The sequence below is a fragment of the Aquarana catesbeiana genome, linkage group LG05 (genome assembly GCF_042186555.1).
Source record: "Aquarana catesbeiana isolate 2022-GZ linkage group LG05, ASM4218655v1, whole genome shotgun sequence".
NCBI classification, from domain to species: Eukaryota; Metazoa; Chordata; class Amphibia; order Anura; family Ranidae; genus Aquarana; species Aquarana catesbeiana.
The window spans coordinates 6,161,576-6,185,764 of record NC_133328.1 but is presented as its reverse complement, the minus strand read 5'-3'; the positions used below and the strand labels follow the sequence as shown (position 1 = coordinate 6,185,764).

The following is a 24,189-nucleotide window of genomic DNA, read 5'->3' as shown; positions in this document are numbered from 1 at the left end:
TTCAACCTACTGATAGAACCCCTTGCAGAAAGAATAAGAACACATCCGAAAATCTTAGGCTTCTCCATACAAGGCAAATCACACAACATAAACCTATTTGCAGATGACATCATCTTATTCCTCTCTCAACCCAAAATATCATTAAGCCATGCACACAATACCCTAAACGAGTTTAGCAACATCTCATATTATAAAGTCAATTTTACAAAATCAATTATACTAGATTTAGGAATAACCCCCTCCTTAAAATCCGAACTTCAGACATCCTTCCCCTATACATGGAGCAAGACGAGCATCACCTACCTAGGTCTTACATTGACCAAAAACCCAAATGACCTAGCAGAAACCAACTACTCCTCTTTACTTAATAAACTCACCAAAGAAACAAATAGACTAGCCAAAATAGAACTAACCTGGTCGGGCCGTCTTGCCTCATTCAAAATGTTAATCTTACCCCAAATACTATACATATTCCGAACATTAGCTGTCCCAATACACAACACACATATCAAAGCCTTAAATTCGCTACTTTCCAGATACATCTGGCAATCTAAGAGACCAAGATGCTCTAAACTCCTCCTGGTCAAACATAGAAGAGCGGGAGGGATGGGACTGGTAGACATTAGGGACTATTATCGTGCTGCAGTTCTTACACAACTTAAAGAATGGTTTGACCCAACATCTGACAACCTATGGTGTGGAATTGAAAGAACTCTGATTCCCTCTAACAACCTACAATCTTTCCTACTTTTCGATGTCTGGAAACCCCACCCACTACACACCCTCCCACTCACCCTCCAAGCATCATTATCTGCGTGGAGAGACCTATGTAAAAACCCAATCACGCCATCCCAACTCCAGGAAATCCCTATACCCATAGCAATTATCTCTCAAGCCATCCCCAATCTTAACATGGGAGAATGGCACAATAGAGGTATAAAAGTTATCACGGATTTATATTCCAATAACTCCCTTATCCCCTTCACCACACTGCAGGACCAATATAATCTATGCCCTACAGATCAATATAAATACAACCAAGTAGCTCATCTCCTACGCTCTATTAAATCATACCATATATACTTACCTAAAGAGGCATGGAAATATCTCACTTCGAAACCTACCCCCCCAAAAGGTATTTCTCTGTTCTACAATATTTTTCAAAGTAAATTAGATTTTATCAAATCTCAACCTTTCCAGAAATGGGAAACAGATCTGAACATACACATTGCGAACTCACAGTGGCAGTCCGCATTCAGATCACTCTATAAAGCTTCAAAATGTGTCAACCACTGGGAACTCTCCCAGAAAATTACATTACGCTGGTATCTTACACCTCTCAGGATTTCAAAATTTGGAAACAATGGCTCCCCACTATGCTGGAGAAAATGTGGCTCCATAGGTAACCTATTACATATGTTCTGGTCCTGTAGGCACCTAACTAGCTTTTGGAACTCTGTCTTCCGGTTTATTTCTAACATTACGGGAATTCTGACCCGCCCCAAACCAAGCTTGGCAATTTTAAATGTGGGTATTGAAAATTTCCCTCCTGAATTCAAAACTGTAATCACACATATTCTCCTAGCTGCTAGAACACTAATAGCCAAACATTGGAAGGCAGACAGAGCTCCAAATGTATCCGAAGTCCTCACAGACACCCAGACACATTACGTTTATGAATCTCTTATAGCCATTAAGAATGGTCAGAAAGAAAAGTTTGATAAAAATTGGAAAATTTGGACAACCTGGTTTAAAGGTAACTGACTTTAACAAATATTACATGAACTATTCAAAATCTAGATGCTTCCACTATGTCCACATGAGATCAGACCATGGATGAACCTCCTTCTACCTTTTCCCCTCCCTCCCCTACTCCCTTCCCTCCTCCCTCCCTCCCTCCCTCCCTCCCTCCTACCTTCCCTCCCTTTATGTTATTATTTTCTTATACGTTAAACTTCTAGCAATATTATATCCGCATATGGATAACATGTTATTCAGCTATAACTACAATAATGATATTAATACGCCTCATGAGACCATTACCTTAATAACATATTGGAGTTTAGACTGTCTAAATAAAATAGATATACCTATGTTAATGTAATATGGTACAACATAACGGTGTAACACTGTACTCTATGTATAACATGCAAAACTCAATAAAAATCATTTAAAAAAAAAAAAAGAGTAACTGTGAGGGGTTACAGTGTTCTGGCACCACCAACACTTAACGCCCAATTTTTCTGCAGAGTATATAGTGCAGCCCATATAGTATATATACTGCAATTCAGAGTATATAGTGCAGTCAGTGTAGTATATATAATATAGTGCAGGGTATATAGTGCAGTGTACTGTATATAATATAGTGTATTAAAGTGGTTAAGGGGAACCCTATCACAGAATTAAGTAAAAAAAATAGGTTTGGGTCCCCCCCCCAGTCCATACCAGGCCCTTTTGGTCTGTTATAGATTTTAAAGGGAAACGCCACGCCAAAAAAAAAAAAAAAACAGCGTGCCCCCTCAAAATCCAAACCAGGACCTTTGGGTCTGGCATAGATTTTAAGGGGAACTCCAAGCCAACATTTAAAAAAAAATTGGTGTGGGGTTCCCCCCGAAATCTATATCAAACCCTTATCCAAGCAAGCAACCTGGCAGGCCAGGAAAGTGAGGGGACAAACGAGCACCCCCTCTCCTGAACCATACCAGGCCACATGCCCTCAACATGTAGAGGGTGCTTTGGGGTCCCCCCCAAAGCACCTTGTCCCCATGTTGATGGGGACAAGGGCCTTGTCCCCACAACCCTGGCCTGGTGGTTCTGGGAGTCTGCGGGTGGGTTGCTTATTGGAAACTGGAAGCCCCCTTTAACAAGGGGGCCCCAGATCCTGCCCCCCCCCATATGAATGGGTATCGGGTACCCCCTACCCATTCACCAAAAAAGTGTCAAAAAGTAAAAACCACAATAGACAGTTTTTGACAATTCCTTTATTAAAAAAAAAAAAAGTGTCCCGCGATGTCCATCCATCTGCAATCACGCCAAAAAAAGGACCGTAAAATAGGAAAAAAAAACCCTCCGCCTTGATGGGAGGGCTTCCTCCGACTGCTGTCTCTTGGCTGTGACAGCTGTTTTATAGGCAAGGGCGGGGCCGCCTGGTCACGTAACCGAGTGACCCCGCCCCTTCTGACGTCATGTGTCATCAGAGGGGGTGGGGTAATCCGGTTACTTTGACAGTCAGCAGCTCTCTGCTTGGGGAGCTGTGAGAACCAAGCGATCAGCGGTGTTCGATTGCTCAGTTCTCAATGTAGAGGCGCCGAGGGACAGATACAGCATTGGACCAATGCTGCATCCACCTAGATAAGTATGATACTGGAAAAAAACCCAACCCCATACTTCTCTTTTAATATCATCATGAGTACCAACATCCCCAAAAACAAATGATTCCCAAATGCAACACTTTTTTCAACAGGGATTTTTATGATGCCAGTCCACACTCTTGCATACTTAATTAAAACATAATCTTATTTTACAAAATTAATTTTAAAAAACAAGTTTAAACTTACTCTTAAAATAATTATACAATTAAACCTCCTGGCCCATTTCCCACCATGTGTATAGCGTTATCCTTCCACTAATACCATTTTTTTTTTTCAATAATAATAATAATCCCATATTTTATAGTATTGTGTTCATACGCGTCATGGTGGAAATTAAGTTAGGAAAGACTCTACGCGTTTCATTGAACTTTCTGTCAACCTTTTTAGGAGTACGTTGGAGGTGATTACTATTAGTGAATAATCACTTACAAAATTAATATGTCTGTATGAGCTTAGGTTCGGTCCAAACCCAGAAGGAAGCTGTCAGTGGTGGCCCAGTCAGCTGAAGCTGTGTGCCAGGGCTGGGCTCTCAGCCCTTCCTTCTCTGTGCTCAGGTTGCTCAGCTGTCGGTTTATTGGCTGTACTCATCGTTCCACAGTGGCTCACCTGGTTATCATTTCCTGCCTTTGGCCAATCATGGCTCAAGGGGACGAAGTCCACGCTCCACACTATATAAGGCTGCTTACATAGCGGGTGTGTATACTTTGTGGATTTAAATAGATTGAGCTAGATTAGGCAGGCAGGTTAGTGGCGTGCAGGCAGTGTATTTAATAAATAAACAATTATATATATATATATATATATATATAGATAGATAGATGCTCTGCATTTAGTGTAGACTAGATATTCAGTGTACACTCTATATTCAGTCAGTGGAGGCAGTGTAGTATATATAAAACAATGTATTGAAGTGGTTAAGGGGAACCCTGCAACAATTAAAAAAAAAAAAATAGCGTGGGGCTCCCCCCAAAATCCATAGCAGGCCCTTCAGGTCTAGTATGGATTTTAAGGGGAACTCCATGCCAATATTTAAAAAAATGGCGTGGGGGTCCCCCCAAAATCCATACCATGTCCTTCAGGTCTGGTATGGATTTTAAGGGAAACCCCGCACCAAAATTGAAAAAAAAATGGTGTGGGGGTCCTCCCCAAAATCTGTACCAAACCCTTATCTAAGCAAGCAGCCTGGCAGGCCAGGAAAGGGGGGATGAGCGAGTGCCTCCCTCCTGAACCATACCAGGCTGCTTGCCCTTAACATGGGGAGGGTGCTGTGGGGTCCTCATTCCCACAACCCTTGCTCGGTGGTAGTGGGGGTCTGCGGGTGGGACCCCCCCCATGTGAATGGGTAGGGATACATTGTACCCCTACCCATTCACCAAAAAAAAGTGTCATAAAGTAAATACCACAAAAGGCAGTTTTTGACAATTCCTTTATTAAAAAAAAAATTAAAAACTGTCACGCGATATCTATCCATCTTCATTCACAGCGCCGACGGACCCGAAAAATAGAAAAAAAATCTCCGCCTCCATGGGAGGCGTCCCGCCGACTGATGTCTTTTCACAATGACAGCTGTTATATAGGCAAGGACGGGGCCACCCGGTGATGTAACTGAGTGACCCTGCCCCTTCTGACATGCCCCTTCTGACATCATGTGCCATAAGAGGGGGCCGGGGTCAGTGAGCGGGACGCCTCCCATCGTGGCGGAGCTTTTTTTTTCTATTTTACGGGTCAGTTGGCGCCGTGATTGAAGAAGGATATCGCAGGAAACTTTTTTTTTTCTTTTTTAAAGGAATTGTCAAAAACTGTCTTTTGTGTTTTTTACTTTTTGACACTTTTTTTGATGAATGGCTAGGGGTACAATGTACCCGATACTCATTCACATGGGGGGAGTCGGGATCTGGGGGCCCCTTGTTAAAGAGGGCTTCCATATTACGATAAGCCCCCGCCCGCAGACCCCCACAACCACCGGGCAAGGGTTGTGGGGATGAGGCCCTTGTCCCCAAAGCACCTTTTCCATGTTGAGGGCATGTGGCATGGTATGGTTCAGGAGGGGGGTGCTCACTTGCCCCCCCTATCCTGTCCTCCAGGCTGCATGCTCGGATAAGGGTCTGGTATGGATTTTGGGGGGACCCCACGCAATTTTTTTCATTTTTGCGTGGAGTTCAGACCTGAAGGGCCTGGTGTGGATTTTGGGGGGGGGGTCCGCTGTTTTTTTTTTTTTAATTTTGGTGTGGAGTTCCCCCTAATATCCTTCCCAGTCCTGAAGGGTTTTTTCCTAGATTTTTATCTATATTGTTGGGACCCGGCAACAACCGCGAGCAAGTTTAAATTAAATTTTTTGCTTTAGAAATATAATTTTGCTGCGGCACAGTAAACACATTAGAAAGATGCGCCACTTTACGGGCAGACTAAGGGGACCCAAAGCATGATATTTAAAGGGTTACTAAACCCTTGTGTTTTGTTTTTTTTTGCCATACTTACCTCCACTGTTCAGTTAGTTTTGCACAGAGTGGCCCTGATCCTCCTCTTCTGGGGTCCCTCAGCAGCGCTAGTAGCTCCTACCCATTTCGAATGCCCCGTCAGAGAAGCGCTCTCCTTCAGGACACCTGTTTGGGCGCGCTCCGGAGTCTTGCTTCTGCGTCTATTGACACAGAAAGCAGGACTTGGCCTCGTCCCCCACGTCATTGGATTTGATTGACAGCAGCAGTTGCCAATGGCTGCGCTGCTATAGATCTATCCAATCAGGACACGAGACACCAACTAGAGCTGGTGTGCTCATCCCTGGGGAGAAGAAAACCGGGTTCAGGTAAGTAAAATGGGGTCACTGGGGGGCTGCAGCACTACAGAGGGTTTTTCACCTTAATGCATGGAATGCATTAAGGTGAAAAACCATGAGGGTTTACAACCCCTTTAAAGGAATATTTCATTTTTATTGGTTCACTTTAAGCATTATGAAAATCACTGCTCCTGAAAAAATGGCCGTTTTTAAAACTTTTTGCATTGATACATGTCCCCTGGGGCAGGACCCTGGTTCCCATACACTTTTTATGGCAATAACTTGCGTAGAAAAAATTTAAAATGAGCACTTTTCATTTTTCATGTTCGTGTCCCATAGACTTTAACAGTGTTCGTATATTCGCACAAATTTTTTGCCTGTTCGCATGTTCTGGTGCGAACCGGGGGGGTGTTCGGCTCATCCCTAGTCCTGAGTTATCCCGAGTTTGTGGCTTCCTTTAAAAGGGTGTTTGATGTTCCAGCAAACTCCACTTCTTCTGCCAAGAGCCTCATGTCCATCAAACAGAGTAGGAGAACTGTTGCCAATTACGCCATTAAATTCCATCCTCTGGCAGCAGAGGTTGCTTGGAAAAATGAGGCCCTCATGGTGGCTTTTTCTCATGGTCTCTGTGGATGAGAAGACCTTTAGGAGGGAGAGATTGTGCCTTTATTGTGGCCAGGCAGGTCACTTTTTGAAGTCTTGTCCTACCCGTCTGGGAAATGCTTGCACCTGAGGTCCTGTAGGGGACAGACCTTAGGTGGCGTTGTTACATCCCCAGTTATCCTGAAGGATAAGCCTCTAGTTCTGGTTACCCTTTCATGGTCTGAGTTGTCCATCGATACACAGGCCCTAGTCGACTCTGGGGCTGCAGACCTGTTCATAGACAGTGCCTTTGTGCCAAAGCACTAGATTTCACTGCAGCATTGTGCCACTCCACTTGCCATTGCCGGTAGTTTGCCTCCACACCGGTCGTATGATTGTGCAATTGACCTTCAACCTGGTGCTATGCCCCCTCGTGATCAGGTTTACCCTTTGTCTGTCTTGGAGGATAAAGCCATGGAGGACAATGTTACCGACACACTTTCACGAGGGTTGATTAGCAAATTCTCATCTCCTGCTGGTGTTGGCTTCTTCTTTGTGAAAAAGAAGTGGTGGTGAACTGAGACCTTGTATTGATTATAGGGGTCTCAATCGCATCACGATTAAGAACACCTACCCAATTCCGTTGATTAATATTTGACCGCCTCAAGGGGGCAGCGGTTTTCATGAAGCTTGAACTGAGAGGGGCAAACAATCACGTGAGGATCAAGGAAGGCAACGAATGGTAAAACTGCATTTAATACCAGGACAGGACATTACAAATACCTTGTAATGCCGTTTGGTCTTTGCAACGCTCCTGCAGTTGTTCAGGAATTCATCAACTATGTCCTCCGAGATATGTTTCAGCAATGTGTGGTGGTTTATCTCGATAATATTCTCATATATTCTAAATCCCTAGAGAGCCACCACACAGATGTCTCTCATGTGCAGCAACACAACAGGGATTGTGTCACTGATGCATGCACTGTCACAGCTCACCATCCTTGTGGCCTCCTCAAATGATAACAGTACAGTGCATGCATCCTTTTATGAGCAGCCATTGGCGTGGGGAAAAAAAGCAAGCCAGCCTGAGCCTGTCGTGTGCCATACTCACACAGGTAGTCATTGACAGCCCTCTGCTGCATGTACAGCCACTGCAGCATTGCCAAAGTCGAGTTCCCACCTGGTGGGCATGTCACAAATCAGGCGATTCATGGGCAGGTGAAATTCCCACTGAATTTCAGCCAACCGAGCACTGGCTGTGTATGACCACCTGAAATGGCTACAGACTCTTCTGGCCTGCTTTAGCAGATCTTCCAACCCTGGGTACCTATTTAGGAAACGCTGCACCACCAAATTGAGGACAATCCCTGCCTTGCCCACTAGAGGTCATTATACACACATCGCATCCCTGCATTGCCCTCTCGTCTTCCCAGAATGCTTTGCTGTGCTGGAAATTTTCCAATTTCCAAAGATAAAAAAATAGAATAGAAAACATCCTGTCTGACCTTAGACAGGCATGGCACATGTGTCAACTATGCCTGTCTAAGGTCAGACAGGATGTTTGTGCCATTATCGCACACCACCATTCCTGGCTCCAGCTGGCGTGGCGTGAACCACCTCTGGGCCTGTTCCTGCAGAGCTGCAAGAATCTCTGCTCCAGTGTGGTTCCTTTCCCCTAGACCAGTGGTTCTTAACCCTGTCCTCAAGTACCCCCAACAGGCCATGCATCCTTCAGAGTTCCAAGCAGAGTTATCCAATGTGCCGTGAACAAAATGGACCACGTGTCAGCAGTAATGTGGACTTTGCGGCTGACTGCCTTGCCCAACGATGCCACAATATTGTCTTCCATGTGATGGTAGAGAGATGGAATGGCCTTACGTGAAAAGAAATAGCGACTGGGAACCTGCCATTGTGGTACAGCACATTCTGAAAATTCAATTTGAATACGAATAAACGAAACGAATTCCGAAAATGAATTAAACGGAATTAACAAATTTAACTAGAGGAATTTATGCAAATAACAAATCGAAACAAAACAAAGCAATAGAGTGGCTGCTCTCTACTCTAGACATGTGCAGAACCCAAAAAATTTGCTTTGTTTTGTTTCGATTTGTTATTTGCATAAATTCCTCTAGTTAAATTTGTTAATTCCGTTTAATTCATTTTCGTAATTCGTTTCGTTTATTCGTATTCAAATTGATTTGTATTTTCGAATTCGAATTTGGATTGTTTCAAAAAGTTTTTGAATCAATTTCGAATAGTTTTCAAATTCTAATAGTTTTCGAATTCGTATCGTTTTTGAATTTGAATAATTTTCCAGTTTCCAAAGATAAAAAATAGAATAGAAAATAAAGGAATAGAATAGAAAAGAATATGACAGAAAATAAAAGAATATAATATAATAGCGTAAAACAGAACAAAATAGGATAGAAAATAAAAGAATAGAATGGAACAGAATAGAATAGAAATAAATAGAATAGAATAAAAAAAGCATAGAAAGATTATAACCATCTTCTGAAATTCGAAAAGAATAGAAAAGAATAGGATTAAAAAAACAATAGAATAGAATAAAATGGAAATACTATAACCATTTTCCAAAATTCAAATAGAATCAATTCGAATTAGAGAAGAATAGAAAAGAATAGAGTAGAATAGAATAGAAAATAACACAATAGTATAGAAAAAAAAACAGAATAGAATGAATATAATCATCTTCCTATTCTAAGCTATTCTTTTCTATTCTATTCAAATTGATTCTATTTGAATTTTGGGAAATGGTTATATTCTTTCTATTTTATTTTTTTATTTTTTTATTTTCTATTCTGTTCTTTTCTTATGTATTCAAATTCAAATATATTCTATTTGAAATTAGAATTTCAAAAGATGGTTATATTCTTTCTATGCTATTCTATTCTATTTGTTTCTATTATGTTCTAGTTTATTCTGTTCTTTTGTTTTCAATTCTATTTTGTTCTGTTTTACTCTATTATATTATATTCTTTTATTCTCTGTTATATTCTCTTCTATGATATTATTTTTTTTTCTATTCTATTCCTTTATTTTCTATTTTTTTAATTTTCTTTGGAAATTCGAAAAGTATTTGAAAACGATTTGAATTAGAAAAGTATTCGAAAACGATTCGAAAATTATTCTAATTCAAAATTTGTCCAAATTTTTTTCCATTATTTCGGATTTGTTTAAATTCTGTACTCTTGTAATTCGGAAATTCGGATACATCCAAATTTCCAAAAAATGAAAATACATTTGAGGTTCAATTCGGAACAAAACAAACTACACATGTCTACTCTACTATTCCATGGTGGCTGCCTCGTTGGGATTGTACCTCACCCCTCCTCTGCTCTATCCGGCACCCAAATCGAGTCAGTGACCTCATCATCATCTCCTCCATCCTCATTTCCACTGGAGACAACTTGTCAATACGCTGCGGCTGGGGGAACATGAATGCCAATTTGTGTACCAGCTTTCTCCCCTCTCTGTAGGTTCATGTTCCTGCCTTCCTCAACCTCAGAAACAACATCTGAATCAAGTAATGGCTGTGCATCGTCAAGAAGGAAGTGGCTGATGCTGTGTTCAAACAACTCAGCTGACTCCTCCATGCATAATGCTGGGGCTATGGCAGGAATATCTGTGGACAAGGAGGCAGGTTTAGCCACTCTGGCAGCTGCAGGCGACTGCACACTTGTCTCTGCTTGTGTAACAGAGGATGAGGAGGATGAGAACGGTTTAGTAAGCCAGTCCACCACCTCCTCTGCATGTTGTGGCTGGATAGCACGGACAACATCACTAAACAGAGGAAATGATGCCTTGCCTGAGGACTGACCACGTCCACCTTTGCCTGTGGACACATACACTGCTGGCCGCCTTACAGTGCCATGGGAATGTCTGCCACTCCTTGCTGTCTTCCCAGACATGATGGGGGGTGCTTATTAACAAAATGTAATAAAGATGTGTAAATGTGTACGTGGATGCACTTTAACCACTTGCTTACTGGGCACTTAAACCCCCCTCCTATCCAGACCAATTTTCAGCTTTCAGCGCTGACGCACTTTGAATGACAATTGCGCGGCCATACAACACTGTACCCAAATGAAATTTATATCATTTTTTCCCCACAAATAGAGCTTTCTTTTGGTGGTATTTGATCACCTCTGCAGTTTTTATATTAAAAAAAATGTAAAATAACTGAATTTAAAAAAAAAAAAAAATTTTATATTTTGTTATAAAAAATGTAAAACAAGTAATTTTTCTCCTTCAATGATGTACGCTGATGAGGCGGCACTGATGGGCACTGATGGGTGGCAGTGATGGACACTAATGGGTGGTAATAATGGGCACTATCAGCTACACTGATAGGCAGCACTGCTAAGTGGCACTGATTGGCACTACTGGTGGGCATTGATAGCTGGCACTTGTGGGCACTGACAGGTGGCACTTGTGGGCATTGATAGGTGGCACTTGTGGGCACTGATAGGTGGCACTGTGGGCATTGTTAGGTGGCACTGTGGGCATTGTTATGTGGGCACAGATGAAGCAGATGTGCCTCTTCCACTTTGGGACCAATGTCCCTCGCATCCGAGCTGGTGATCGTCTTTTTTCTCTACTCACGCTGTCAGCGTGAGTAGAAAAAAATGCCGATTACCGATCTTAGTTTACATCATGTGATCAGCTGTCATTGGCTGACAGCTGATCACATGGTAAGGGGCCGGGACCTGCCCCTTACTTGGATCGGTGATCACCCGAGTCTCAGTGACTCGGTGATCCCAGCGCGCCCGGCGGGCGCCTTGTGTGGCGCGTGCCGAGCGCGTGCACAGGGGAGGCCGTCATATGAGGTCCGCGCTATGGCCATCATTCGGCCATAGCACGGATATCAAGTGGTTAATCAATGGAAATTGGTGTTTGGTGCACTTTAATTTGAGCATTCACTACGCAGACACACTCCACTGATACACTATAATATACTGCAATATACTGCATCAAACGTGCAGTAACGCACAGAACTATATGGCGTAAAACTTGCAGTAACACAATCAAATATACAGCGTTAAACTTGCAGTAACACAATGAAATGAAATATATGGCATTGGGCGTGGCTTGATGGTGGAGTGAGCGGCCGCATAGAAACACCGCTCCTGCTCTCAACACCCATCCTACCCTTATCCTGTGTCCTATCTCCTCGCTGAAGGTGCCAAATCCTTCCCCACAGCTGTAGGAACCCATCAGGCTGGCTGACATGGTGAAATATAAGCCGCCCTGGCCCCGATCCGCGGCGGAACAACTCGCTCAGTTCCGGAGGCAAGATGGCGCCGGGACACATGCAGGGCAGGCAGACATGCTGCAGTCATCCTCCTCTGCTGACCAGAGCTATGCTACAGGGGTGAGTGTCTCAACTACTGCTATCTTTCTTACCCAAATAGACCCCCTATTGTCCCAGGACTCCCAGCAACATGATGAAGGCAGCCAGGACATAGATTCTCCCCCTAATGAGCATACACTGTCCATTATCATGCTGGCTATACAGAACTGTAAGGCCTCACTCCCCACACAGATTGCTTCTATACGTATGGACTTCTCCCTCCTGCAGCAGGATGTCCAGAACCTACGTGATAGAACCGGGGACATGGAGGAACGTATTAGTTCCCTAGAAGATACTGTGCACCCCTTGTCAGTTAATGTGCGTGATACTACCAGTGTAAGGGCGACCCTTTGCGCCAAAATCAATGATTTGGAGAATCGTTTGCGCAGGAACAATCTCAGTTTTGTCGGGTTTCCTGAATGAGCAGAAGGCTCACACCCAGAAAAGTTTCTGTACTCCTGGCTGTGGACCATCTTTGGCACTGATGCACCCTCATTCTCATATGTCATCGAACGTGCACACCGCACCCCCCTCGTCCACCCCCAGTGGGAACTCCCCTACGCTCCCTTATCGCACTAATCCTTAACTTCCAGGACAAGGTGGCAATTCTACGCCTGGCAAGAGAAAAAGGACCACTTAAGTTCAATGGCAATACCATCTCGGTCTATTCTGATTTCACAGGCGAAGTCCAGCGCCAACGCATCTCCTTTGCAGCAGTGAAGTCCCGCCTGCGTGCTGAAGGCCTACCATATGCTATGCTTTTCCCCGCCAAGCTGCGTGTCATTCATGATGGTAAGGCCCACTTCTACACCAGCCCCAAGGAAGCCATGGCGCAGCTGAATGACCGTTACGAAAATCTGCCCAGACGCAGGGGTGACTGACAGCAGCATTAGCGCCTTGAAATTGCCTTCTGCCCCATTACTACAGATCCAGGGATTTCTACATATTTGTGCCTAGGCTACAACATTTGTATCTGCCTCTTTCACCATGTTGCCTTTCTGCCCCGTGATAATCCTGGCCCCCCCTCCTGCACATTAGCAGGGTGCACTTTACCACTGCACACGGCCTTCTCTCTCAGAGTTATTCTTTACCTGGCCTGAATATTGTACCTCCTGATCTGCAGAGAGTCTGGGTGGCATTTGACTTCCCCTACATCAACAATGGTTCTGTATCCTGGACCAGGAGATCTTTATATCATTCATGCTTTCTGTTGAGAGCCCCACTGGATTCCACATTACCCCCTCACCGGTTAGTGACACGGCCAAGGAACAGTTCTGACCTCCACTGACAGTTTTTTTTTTTGACCGGGAGGCTTTCAAGGTTTAGGGATCCAAGGCTTGCTGTGTTTGGGATGGCCGAACGGGGTAGGTGGCATGGGTTTTCTGTTGGACTCCTTTTTTTTTTCTTTTTTCTTTAAGTTTTTTTTTTTTTTTTTACGTTTTTTTCTTCTTTTTTTACCTTTTGTATTTTTTTATGGGTGCTGCCAATGGCAGAATATTGTTTTTTCATGTTCATTACCTTTATGGCTCTTACTACCCTAGCGGTAGATCAACACATTGTAATGTATGCATATTTGAATATGTTCTAGGTGGCACGACCTCTCAGGTTATACATGTGATTGTATTCATGCTCTTCTGTGATTATTTTGTACTGTCTACTTTACCATGGCAAAGCCCTTATGGATAATCTCATGGAACACTAGAGGTTTGAATGCACCCCAAAAGCGGTCCCTGGTCTTTTCAGTTTTAAAAAATCGTCTCTCCCATATCATAATGCCTCCAAGAAATTCACCTTACTGGCACTAAGGTGAGAGCCCTCAAACGCCCATGGTTGGCCCAATATTATCATGCTACTCACACGAATTATTCTAGGGGGGTCTCTATTCTGCTGGCCAAATCTCTCCCCGCTGAAATTATACAAGATAAAACAGACCCCGATTTATTGTACTCGCATTACAAATTTCCTCTGTGACATTCACCCTTGTTAACAATTATATTGCTCCCCCATTTTCAGTGGAGGTACTGTCCAAATTGTCCCTCCAGCTGCTGTCCAGACCCCCAGGCCCCCTACTTTATGTGGGTAACTTTAATGCCATTTTAGATCCTGCTATGGACCGCTTGGGGGGGGTGGTGGTAGGCCCTTCCCCTCATTTGTAGACTGGACACAGGTTCATGGTCTCACGAAGGTATGGCGCTGGAAACATCTGGATGTGTTCCAGTATTCCTGCCACTTGGACTCTTTCCACACCATGTCTCAAATTGATCTGGCGTTTGCCACGACGGACACCCTTCCCATTGTCTCTGCTGTTTCCTATTTGCACAGGGGGATTTCGGATCACGCTCCTCTCTCTGTGGACCTCCTCCTCCTCCCTGGTTTGGGCCCTACAATTTGGCACTTGAATTCTTACTGGCTGGAGGACGAGGTGGTGCAGGGGGAATGTAGAAAGGGCATTTTGGGCTATTGGAGAGACAATCTGGGCACAGTGGATTCCTCCACAGAATGGGAGGCCTTTAAAACTACATTACAGGGTACCTTTATGTCCATCACTGGTGTTATATGCAAAAATAACCGACAACTTACTGATGAATTAGAAACAGTCATGGTGCAAGTGGAGTCCGCCTATGCCTCTAATGCCGCATACACACGGGCGGACTTTTCGACGTACTAGGTCCAGCGGACTTTTCGGCGGACTTTACGACGGACTTTACGACGGACTTTCGAATGAACGGACTTGCCTACACACGATCAACCAAAGTACATGATGACGTATGACCGGACTAAAATAAGGAAGTTCATAGCCAGTAGCCAATAGCTGCCCTAGCGTCGGTTTTTGTCCGTCGGACTAGCATACAGACAAGCGGACTTTTCGACCGGACTCGAGTCTGTCGGAAAGATTTAAAAAATGTTTTATTTCTAGGTCCGTTGGACTTTTTGGAAAAAAAGTCAGCTGGAGCCCATACACGGTCAAATTGTCCGACGGAGTCCGGTCCGCCGGACCTAGCCTGTCGAAAAGTCCGCTTATGTGTACGCGACATTATCCTGTTACTGACACGAGAGACACATGGCTGCAGAGTTGCAGAAACTATGAACTCCGTTTGCTTGATCTTACACAAAAACATATGTTACATGCTACCCAGAAATCATTTGAACATGGTAACAAAGCCGGACGTCTCTTACCTGACCAGACCTGACCGCCCCCCGTTTCTATCTGACGTATCCTTACTACACAAGGCCAAATCAGCGAGGGATAATATGGAAACTTTTTAAAGCTTCTACAAGGACCTATATACATCCAGAGCTGACTACACTGAATCCCAACTGAATGACTACCTAGCTGACATATCTCTCCCCTCCCTATCAACTGAGGGAACTACCTATAAATAAGACCCCAGGCCTAGATGACTATCCAGCCGAATGGTATGCCCAATTTAAAGATCAATTGTGTCCATTTCTCTTGCATACTTATAACAAGGCCCTGGATGGTGGAACCCTTCCCCCCACCATGTGAGAGGCTTTGATCATATATCTACTGAAACCCCATAAGGACCCACTCAGATGTGATTCGTACCGCCCGATATCTCTCATCAATGTGGATGTTAAAATCCTGGTCAAAGTGTTTGCGAACCGTTTAAATACTGTAGTTGTGACCTTGGTCAACAGTGACCAGGGGGGCTTTATACCTGGCAAGTCCACCAGAATGAATACCCGGAGACTGTTCCGCAATATTCAGTACTCACATGACTGCCCCCCACTCGTGCAATCGTATCCCTGAATACCTGTAAAGCCTTTGACAGTGTGGAATGGCCATATCTCTTTCAGGTGTTACAGCTGTATGGCTTTGGCCCCCATGTTATAGCATGGATAAGACTCCTCTATACCTCCCCAGTAGCCTGCATTCGGGTTAATTCACATGTTACTGACTCTTTCCCCGATCACTAGGAGCACCAGGCAGTTTGCCCTAGCCATGGAGCCGCTTGCAGTACGCATTCGCTCCTATCCCTCAATTAAGGGTCTCCCTATTGCCACCATAGAGGAGCGGGTCTCGCTGTATGCGGACGATACCCTAGTATACCTGGCTGACACGAATGAGTCGCTCCACACTTTAGTATCTGAAATTAATACATTTGGCGATTACTCTGGCTTCCAGGTGAATTGGGACAAATCCAATCTTTTTCCTTTGGATTCCGCTGCGATTCCCCCTGATTCAACAGGAGTCCAGACTACAGGTGGTGTCCTCTTTTAGGTATCTCGGGGTTCTAGTACAGATGCCTCGATCTGCCTACATCATTAATAATTTAGACCCCTTATTAATTCGACTGTAAGAGCAAACCAAACAATGGATAGACTTGCCTTTGGACCTTATGGGTAGGGCCAACACCCTAAAAATGATTTATCTACCTAAATTGTTGTATATTCTGGCTAACTCCCGTGCAAAATCCCTAAGTCTATTTTTAAATGTATAGATGCAATATGTACAGCGTTTCTGTGGAGTGGTAAACCCCCGAGGATAGCTCTTGAGACGCTAAGGTTGCCGACACATTTGGCAGGCTTGGCGTTTCCTAACTTTTATCTATAATATCTAGCATCTCAACTGGTACATATCCATGACTGGCTACACCCAGCAGCAGCGAATGCGTGTACTACTACGGAGGGAGCTATTGCATCTTCCCTAGAGACCCTACACAACATTATCTACAGAGGCCGAGCCCCATCTCGCCCTGGCACCTCTATACTAGCCACCTCTCTTTCATTATTCCGTTACATTGTTACGAAGATATCTACACATACCTGGTCGACATCACCTTATAACCCCCTGTGGTTCAATCCCAATCTACAGGAACTGTACTCTATACCTGACCCCAACAGCTGGTACTCCAAGGGGGTTAAATACCTGTGTCATTTATACAATGCACAGGGCTTTAAATCTTTCTATCAGCTATGCCTTGACTTTGACCTGCCACGCTCCTACCTATTCTATTACTATCAGCTCAGACATGCTGTTCGTGTCCAATTTGGTTCCCTAGATGACCCCACTACCCTATCCCCATTGGAGAAACTACTGAGACACCCTGATCCCACTAAACTGGTTTCCACTTACTATGCTGCCCCAATGAATGACTCTAATCCCAGATTTCGCAAGGCCCAGGCGAAATGGACCTCTATGGACATTTCCCTTACAGATGATGACTGGATCGAATTTAGTGACACGTACAAAACCTCAGTAATCTCATCAAGGGATCGCATTATACATGTAATATACTTCAGGCAGGCAGGTTATTCAGTTATCTGCAGTGTATTTAATACATATATACAGAAAGTCTTGTGTATATATATATATATATATATATACACTGCATACAGTTTAGCCAAGCCTATATCTGACTGCAAGCCGTTCCTGGTGTACTTTTACAGTTGACAGTTAGCTGCAGTGTATTTAATATATATATATACAGACAGCCTTGTGTATATATATATATATATATATATATATATATATATATATATATATATATATATATATATATATATCCACTGCATACAGTTTAGCTATATCTGACTGCAGGCCGTTCCTGGTGTACTTTTACTAATATACTTCAGGCGGTGTACACAGTACAGAGTACTGTGCACCCCTAGTGCAGTTGCTAATACTTTTCTGGTGGTGTACACAGTACACAATACATACTGTACACCCATAGTTGTTATTACACTTCTGTTGGTGTACACAGTACTGTGCACCCCTAGTGCAGTTGCTACTACTTTTCTGGTGGTGTACACAGTACACAATACATACAGTGCACTCATAGTTGTTGTTAAACTTCTGTTTGTGTACACAGTACCGTGCACCCTTAGTGCAGTTGCTACTACTTTTCTGGTGGTGTACACAGTACACAATACAGTGTAGTGTGGTTTTGCTAAAAAAAAATGTACCGCATGTCCGGAAGGCCAACAAGGAGAGGCAGACGCTCACAGGCCACTAAAAGAGGGCAAGCAGGCTCTGTGTCTACAGTCGACAGTGCTGGTCGTGGACATGGTGCATCCTCAGCACGTGGCCGTGGGGCATGCTTGTCCTTTGTTTCTGCAGCTGGCCGTGTTATTGAGCCACAACACGCAGAAGAGTTGGTGGAATGGATAACAAAGCCCTCCTCATCCTTCTGATCCTCTGTTACTCAGGCTCAGAGTAGTTTGCCTGCCAATGCAGCTGCCAAAGCGGCCTATTCCATCAGCTCCATGTCAACAGCCACTCCTTCCTTAGCCCCACCATCATGCATGGAGGAGTCACCTGAACTATTGGACTACAGTGTTGGGTACATACTGCAGGAGGATGCGCAGTGATTTCAAGGCTCTGATGATGGTACCCAGGTTGAGGAAGGGAGTAACGTGAGCCTAGAGAGAGGAGGTGCCCAAGAAGGTCAAGAAACTGGCAGTCATGTTCCTCGAGCTGCAGCATACTGCCAAGTTTGCTCCAGTGATGAGGAGGAAGGGGATGATGAGGTCACTGACACTACTTGGGTGCCTGATAGAAGAGAGGAGGAGGAGGAGGCACATCTCCAACGAGGCAGGATGCCCTCCAGGGGGCAGCTTAAGGGCAGCCATCCTATTGCATCACACCACAGAGCTAAGCAGGTGCAGGGTGCTGCTGACTCCCCACATATTTTGAAAAGTTCTTTGGTGTGGGCCTTTTTTGACACATGTGCAGCAGATCGCACTGTTGCTGTTTGCAACATATGTCTGAAGCATATCAAGCGTGGCCAAAACAGCAGCCGCTTGGGCACCACATGCTTGACCAGACATATGACGACCTCCCATGCAGTCCATTGGCAACAGCACTTAAAAGACCCACATCAAAGAACAAGGCGGACCTCTCCTTGCTCCTCATCAGCTGGGATCTACAACCCCACTATACCTCCAGTCCTCTCAGAAACCTGCACTGAGAGGAATGAAGGTATAAAAATAGGAGTCCCAAGTACTTGTGGCCAATCTGCTAGCCGTACACCAACATCGGATTTTAGCAGGCAAATTTCCCTACACCAGTTGCTAAACCGTCTAAAGAATTTCAGTCCCAGCCATCCACATGCTCAGCGTCTGAATGCTAGCTTGGCCAAATTGCTAGCACTGCAACTGCTGTCTTTTCAGCTGGTAGACTCTGTCCCCTTTCGTGAATTTGTGGAATGTGCGGTACCTCAGTGGCAGGTTTCCAAACACCTTTTCTTTTCATGGAAGGCCATTCCGGCTCTCTACCAGCATGTGGAAGGCAATGTCTTGGCCTCGTTGGACAGGGCAGTCAGCAGTAAGGTGCATATTACTGCTGACTCATGGTCCAGCAGGCATGGACAGGGACGTTACCTTTCTTCCACAGCACACTGCTGGCAGCTGGGAAGGATGCAGGACAGGGTTCAGTATTGTTGGAGCTTGTTCCGCCACCACACCTCCAAAATGCTAGTGGTGATTCTGCCACAGCTCTCTCCTCCACCCCCTCTTCTTCTTCCTCTATGACCTCTTCCTCTGCAGATTTCTCCTCTGAACCAGCGGTGCTCCGTAGGCGTTCAAGGGGCTACACAAGCAGTCTGCTTAGGGGACAGGAGCCACACTGGGGCAGAGATTCTGTCAGCTCTGCAGGGGCAGTCTCATAGGTGGTTGACGCCATGCCAGCTTCAGCCAGGAATGGTTGTATGCGACAATGGCACCAACCTCCTCTCCGCCCTCCGACAGGGACACTTGACCCATGTTCCCTGTTTGGCTCACGTCCTGAATTTGGTGGTGCAGCGGTTCTTGAGCAGGTACCCTGGCTTACAGGATCTCCTGAGGCAAGCCAGGAAAGTCTGTGGTCATTTCCGCCAGTCATATAATGCCAGTGCTCAGCTGGCTGACATTCAAAGAGAATGCAACCTGCCCAAGAACCGCCTCATTTGTGACATGCCCACCAGGTGGAACTCAATGTTGGCAATGCTGCAGCGGCTGCACACGCAGCAGAGGGCCATCAATGAGTACCTGTGTGAGTATGGCACCAGGGGGGTCAGGGGAGGTTGTTTTTTTTTTGGGCACGCCAGTGGCTACTGATCAATGAATGCATGCATTGTCCAGTCACCATTTGAGGAGGCCACGAGGATGGTGAGCAGTGACAGTGCATGCATTGGTGATACTGTCCCTCTTGTTTCCTGTTGGAGCACCTGCTTCATGGAATAATGGACAGGGCACTTGAGGCAGAACAGCAGGAGGAAGAGGAGGACTTCCTTACCTCTCAAGGCCCCCTTTATCCAGATACTAGTATTCCTGCAGGCCCGCCAATCACACAGGAAGAAGAAGAGGAGGAGGAGGAGGATTGTGTCAGCATTGAGGTGGAGGATAACAATCAGCATCAGCAGCAGTCTTCAAGGGATCGTTTGCAGTCCCCAGAAACCCATGGAGTTGTACGTGGCTGGGAGGAGGTGGCCGGCTGACCGATGCCTTCAAACAATTCTTCTGTCCTCAGCACCCAGGTCTGATCGGTTCCAGCAACCATCGTCAGCGTCTGAATTACATGGCGCAGGAATATCTAGGGGCAAGATCAGACTTTTAGACCTTTCCACCAGAACATCCATCGTTCTTTCTGAACGCACATTCAGTGCTGCTGGAGGCAGAGTGCACCTGTCCACAGACTCTGTTGATCAGCTCACATTCATAAAAATAATTCAGTCTTGGATCACCAGCTACCAAACACCTGATGCTGATGTAACTGATTGATTTTTCTATGGATATGGGATCCCTTGAAGACTGCATATGCTGAGTGACTATCCTATTCCTCCTCAATCTTCATGATGAGAGCTTCTAGGAATATTTTCGGTTCAGGGCACCACCACCACTGCCTAAGGCCCAATTTTTCTGCCCCTGTTTAACAGGGGCGCGTAATTACAATTCTTGATATAATATTTCACAGCAGGGCCTGTTGCTGCACTCAACAAAAGTAACTGTGAGGGCTTACAGTGTTCTGGTACCACCAACAACTAAGGCCCAATTTTCTGCAGAGTGTATAGGGCAGGTAAAGTGTATATACAGGCGGTCCCCTATTTTCTGACATCCGACTTACAAACGACTCTTACTTAGAAACAGAGGGAGACAACAGGTGTGAGAGGAAATCTACCCCTAGGAAGGGAAATTCTCTCCTGTTAGAGTTAATATGGGAAAAATGTGTCTCCACTGATGCTTTATCACCAATCCTTGTTTCCCTAATAACCCAAAATTTTCTAAATTCAATTGTCATTGGGACAGAAAGTGAGGTGAAATCTTCTGAACAGGGGCACAGACAGCAAAACAAAAGTTACAGGGGTGATAACCCTTCCCTATGCTATCCAAAAAGCTTAAAAATAGATTTTTTGGCTGGAGCTACACTTACAAAACGTACCTGTTCCAAATTACAAACAGATTCATCTTAAGAACAAACCTACAGTCCCTATCTTGTTTGTAACCCTTGTTTGTAACCCTGTATACCGCTGCTGTTCAGAGTATATAGGGCCTGGGGGCCCCGCGCCTTTTTTCTTTTTTTAATTTGGGTGCAGGGTTCCCCTTAATATCCATACCAGACCCAAAGGCCTTGGTAATGGGCTGGGGGGGGCAACATTACATTACAGCCGCAAGCAGTTTTAAATTACTTTTATTCCTTTAGAAATGTCATTTTGTGCAGGGACTGTTCTAAACACGGGAAAAATGCGCCACTTTACAGGCATACTATAGACACCCCCAGGCACAATATTTAAAGGAATATTTCACTTTTATTGTTTCACTTTAAGCATTATTAAAATCACTGCTCCCAAAAAAACGGCCGTTTTTTTAAAACTTTTTTTTGCATTGATACATGTCCCCTGGGGCAGGACCCGGGTCCCCAAACACTTTTTATGACAATAACTTGCATATTAGCCTTTAAAATGATCACTTTAGATTTTTCACGTTTGAGTCCCATAGAGTTTAACGGTGTTCGCACAAATTTTTTGCATGTTCGCATGTTCTGCCGCAATGTGTTTGGCTCATCCCTACTGCTGTGCCTTCGCTTTGGTCAAATATATCTGGAGATTCTATGTTGTGTTCCTGTTGAAGACTTGCCCGGCTGACGTCCCTTCTGGTTTCTGATCCTGTCTGCTGCCTCCGACTATGCTGATCTCTGGCTTCCTAATTTACTGGCTTGTTCTGACTACCCATTTTGATTACTGTACTCTGGCTATGTTTTGACTACGTTTACTATTTGTACCATTTTTACCATTATTTTAAAAGGCGTGATTTTTTTACTGCATTTTCTGTCTCTGCCTGATGCATGTTTCCTGACACTGCGGCATTCTCTGCCCCACAGTTGCATGCACAAAAGGGATGGGAGTGCTTGTGTCAAGAGCTTCTCCACCCCATTGTGTATGTTCAGCAATTTGTCGGGGAATTCCACAGCTTCAGCTGATTGGGCCGGTGCTGTCAACTTCCTTCTGGGTTTGGACCAAACATTAGCTCATCCTTGATTGAGACAGATTCTAAATGACCCTGACTTATTCAACATGCATTTTATATACCTGTAAAAAAAATCCTATGCTATTCAAACAAAAATGTTGTAATGAGATTTGGTACTCCTTTCTTTTTATTAAAAATAAATGATTGAATGTGGTGTAATCCCTAGTGAACCTGCCACAAAGGTGGCAGGTTGTTCAGGCACTACCTATTATAGGGTGACAATGCTATGTAGTTTTATATTGTGTCACCCTGTCACACACACTTCTGATGGTGATTATAAGTGACCTTACCAAGAAATACGCAAAGAAATGGTCCATGGTTGTCACCATCAGGAAACCTCTCTGGCTGCAAAGAGGCTGCAGGAGATCAGCGGCATCAAGAGGCAACAAAGAATGAAAAAAGGGTGAAAACAGTATTTTATTTAAATAATTAAATATGGTACACAGTGCTTTAGCAAATGTCAGTCAGTTAGGATTTACATATACAGTATATTAGAATATTTTCTTTTTTTCTTCTACAGTTTTAATGGTAATAAACTGACAGACAGTTCCTGCCCCCACCTGGCATCAGGAATAAGAAATAACCGGACACTGAGGAGACTTCATGTTTGTAGAAACAATCTGGAGGGTCCTCATTTCAGTGATCTGATGACAGCTCTGACCACAAGCCAGATAGAGGAATTACAGTGAGTAGTTTAGGACTGATTTAAACATTACATTTCTGTGGCATATTTGCATCCAAAGGATATTAATAAAAGAACGCAGGGATGTTTTTCTGTTGTATTCAGGGACACCATACATTCATTAACCCCTTCATTACTAGAATGTAACACCCCTTCAATCACCAGGGCATTTTAAGGTTTTCTGTGCTGTGATAGTTTGTCTGACAATTACTCATGTCATGTCATGCATTAGTGTACCCATGCATTTTTTTTATCTGTAGCTCTTACCCCCAGTGTAGCTGTTTGGTAAGATGGGTTCTCTGTTCTAGACATGTGCACATTGAAATATTTCGTTTCAGAATTTCGTTTTCATCCAAAAAATAAATTTATTTAGTTACTCCCGAAATTCGTTTTTATTCATTTCATTTTTCGTTAAAAATTGCATTAGTCCGAAAATCCAAATTAATTAAGGTCAAATCTGTCATCAAAGGCTTATGGTGTCTGTCGAATGTTCAAAGAAGATTCGACGGAGCAGCTCAACTGTACGACGCCGCAATCATACATTTCTGGACGAATTTCCCGCCTACAAGCTAGCTATGGTAGAATTCTAATGTTGTATGACTAGTAATAATTATATTTATTAATTATTTTACTAGTCAACCAACATTAGAATTTTTCTATAGCGTATGGGCAGATTCATTTGACCGGAAATGTACGATTGCAGCATCATACAGTTTAGCTGCTCCGTCGAATCTTCTTAGAACTTTCGACAGACACCATAAGCCAAAGATTCGACGTTTGTATGCTTTTCGTTGCTTTGTCAAATCTTCGTCGTTCATGTTGAATGGTCTACTTGTAGAATAATCTTGGACTAATAGAGTTAAGGTTAGGCACATTCAACCACAGGTTCGATAGACACAGATTGTTATTGTCAGCCTCATGTCGAATCTCCTAACTATATTGA

At 44.2% G+C, this 24,189-nt stretch overlaps 1 protein-coding gene across 5 annotated transcripts in view; it reads left to right on the top strand.

Annotated features, from left to right (window-relative positions):
* LOC141144048 (NACHT, LRR and PYD domains-containing protein 3-like) overlaps positions 1-24,189 on the top strand; it is a 213,343-nt gene that overhangs the window by 64,794 nt on the left and 124,360 nt on the right. For 4 of the 5 annotated variants that reach the window (XM_073629394.1, XM_073629395.1, XM_073629397.1 and 1 more), the window contains one exon: positions 23,085-23,249. The exons of the other annotated variant lie outside the window; for it this stretch is intronic. In XM_073629394.1, the coding sequence (XP_073485495.1) occupies positions 23,085-23,249 (165 nt within the window). The remainder of the gene's footprint in view (positions 1-23,084; positions 23,250-24,189) is intronic. 5 annotated transcript variants of the gene reach the window in all.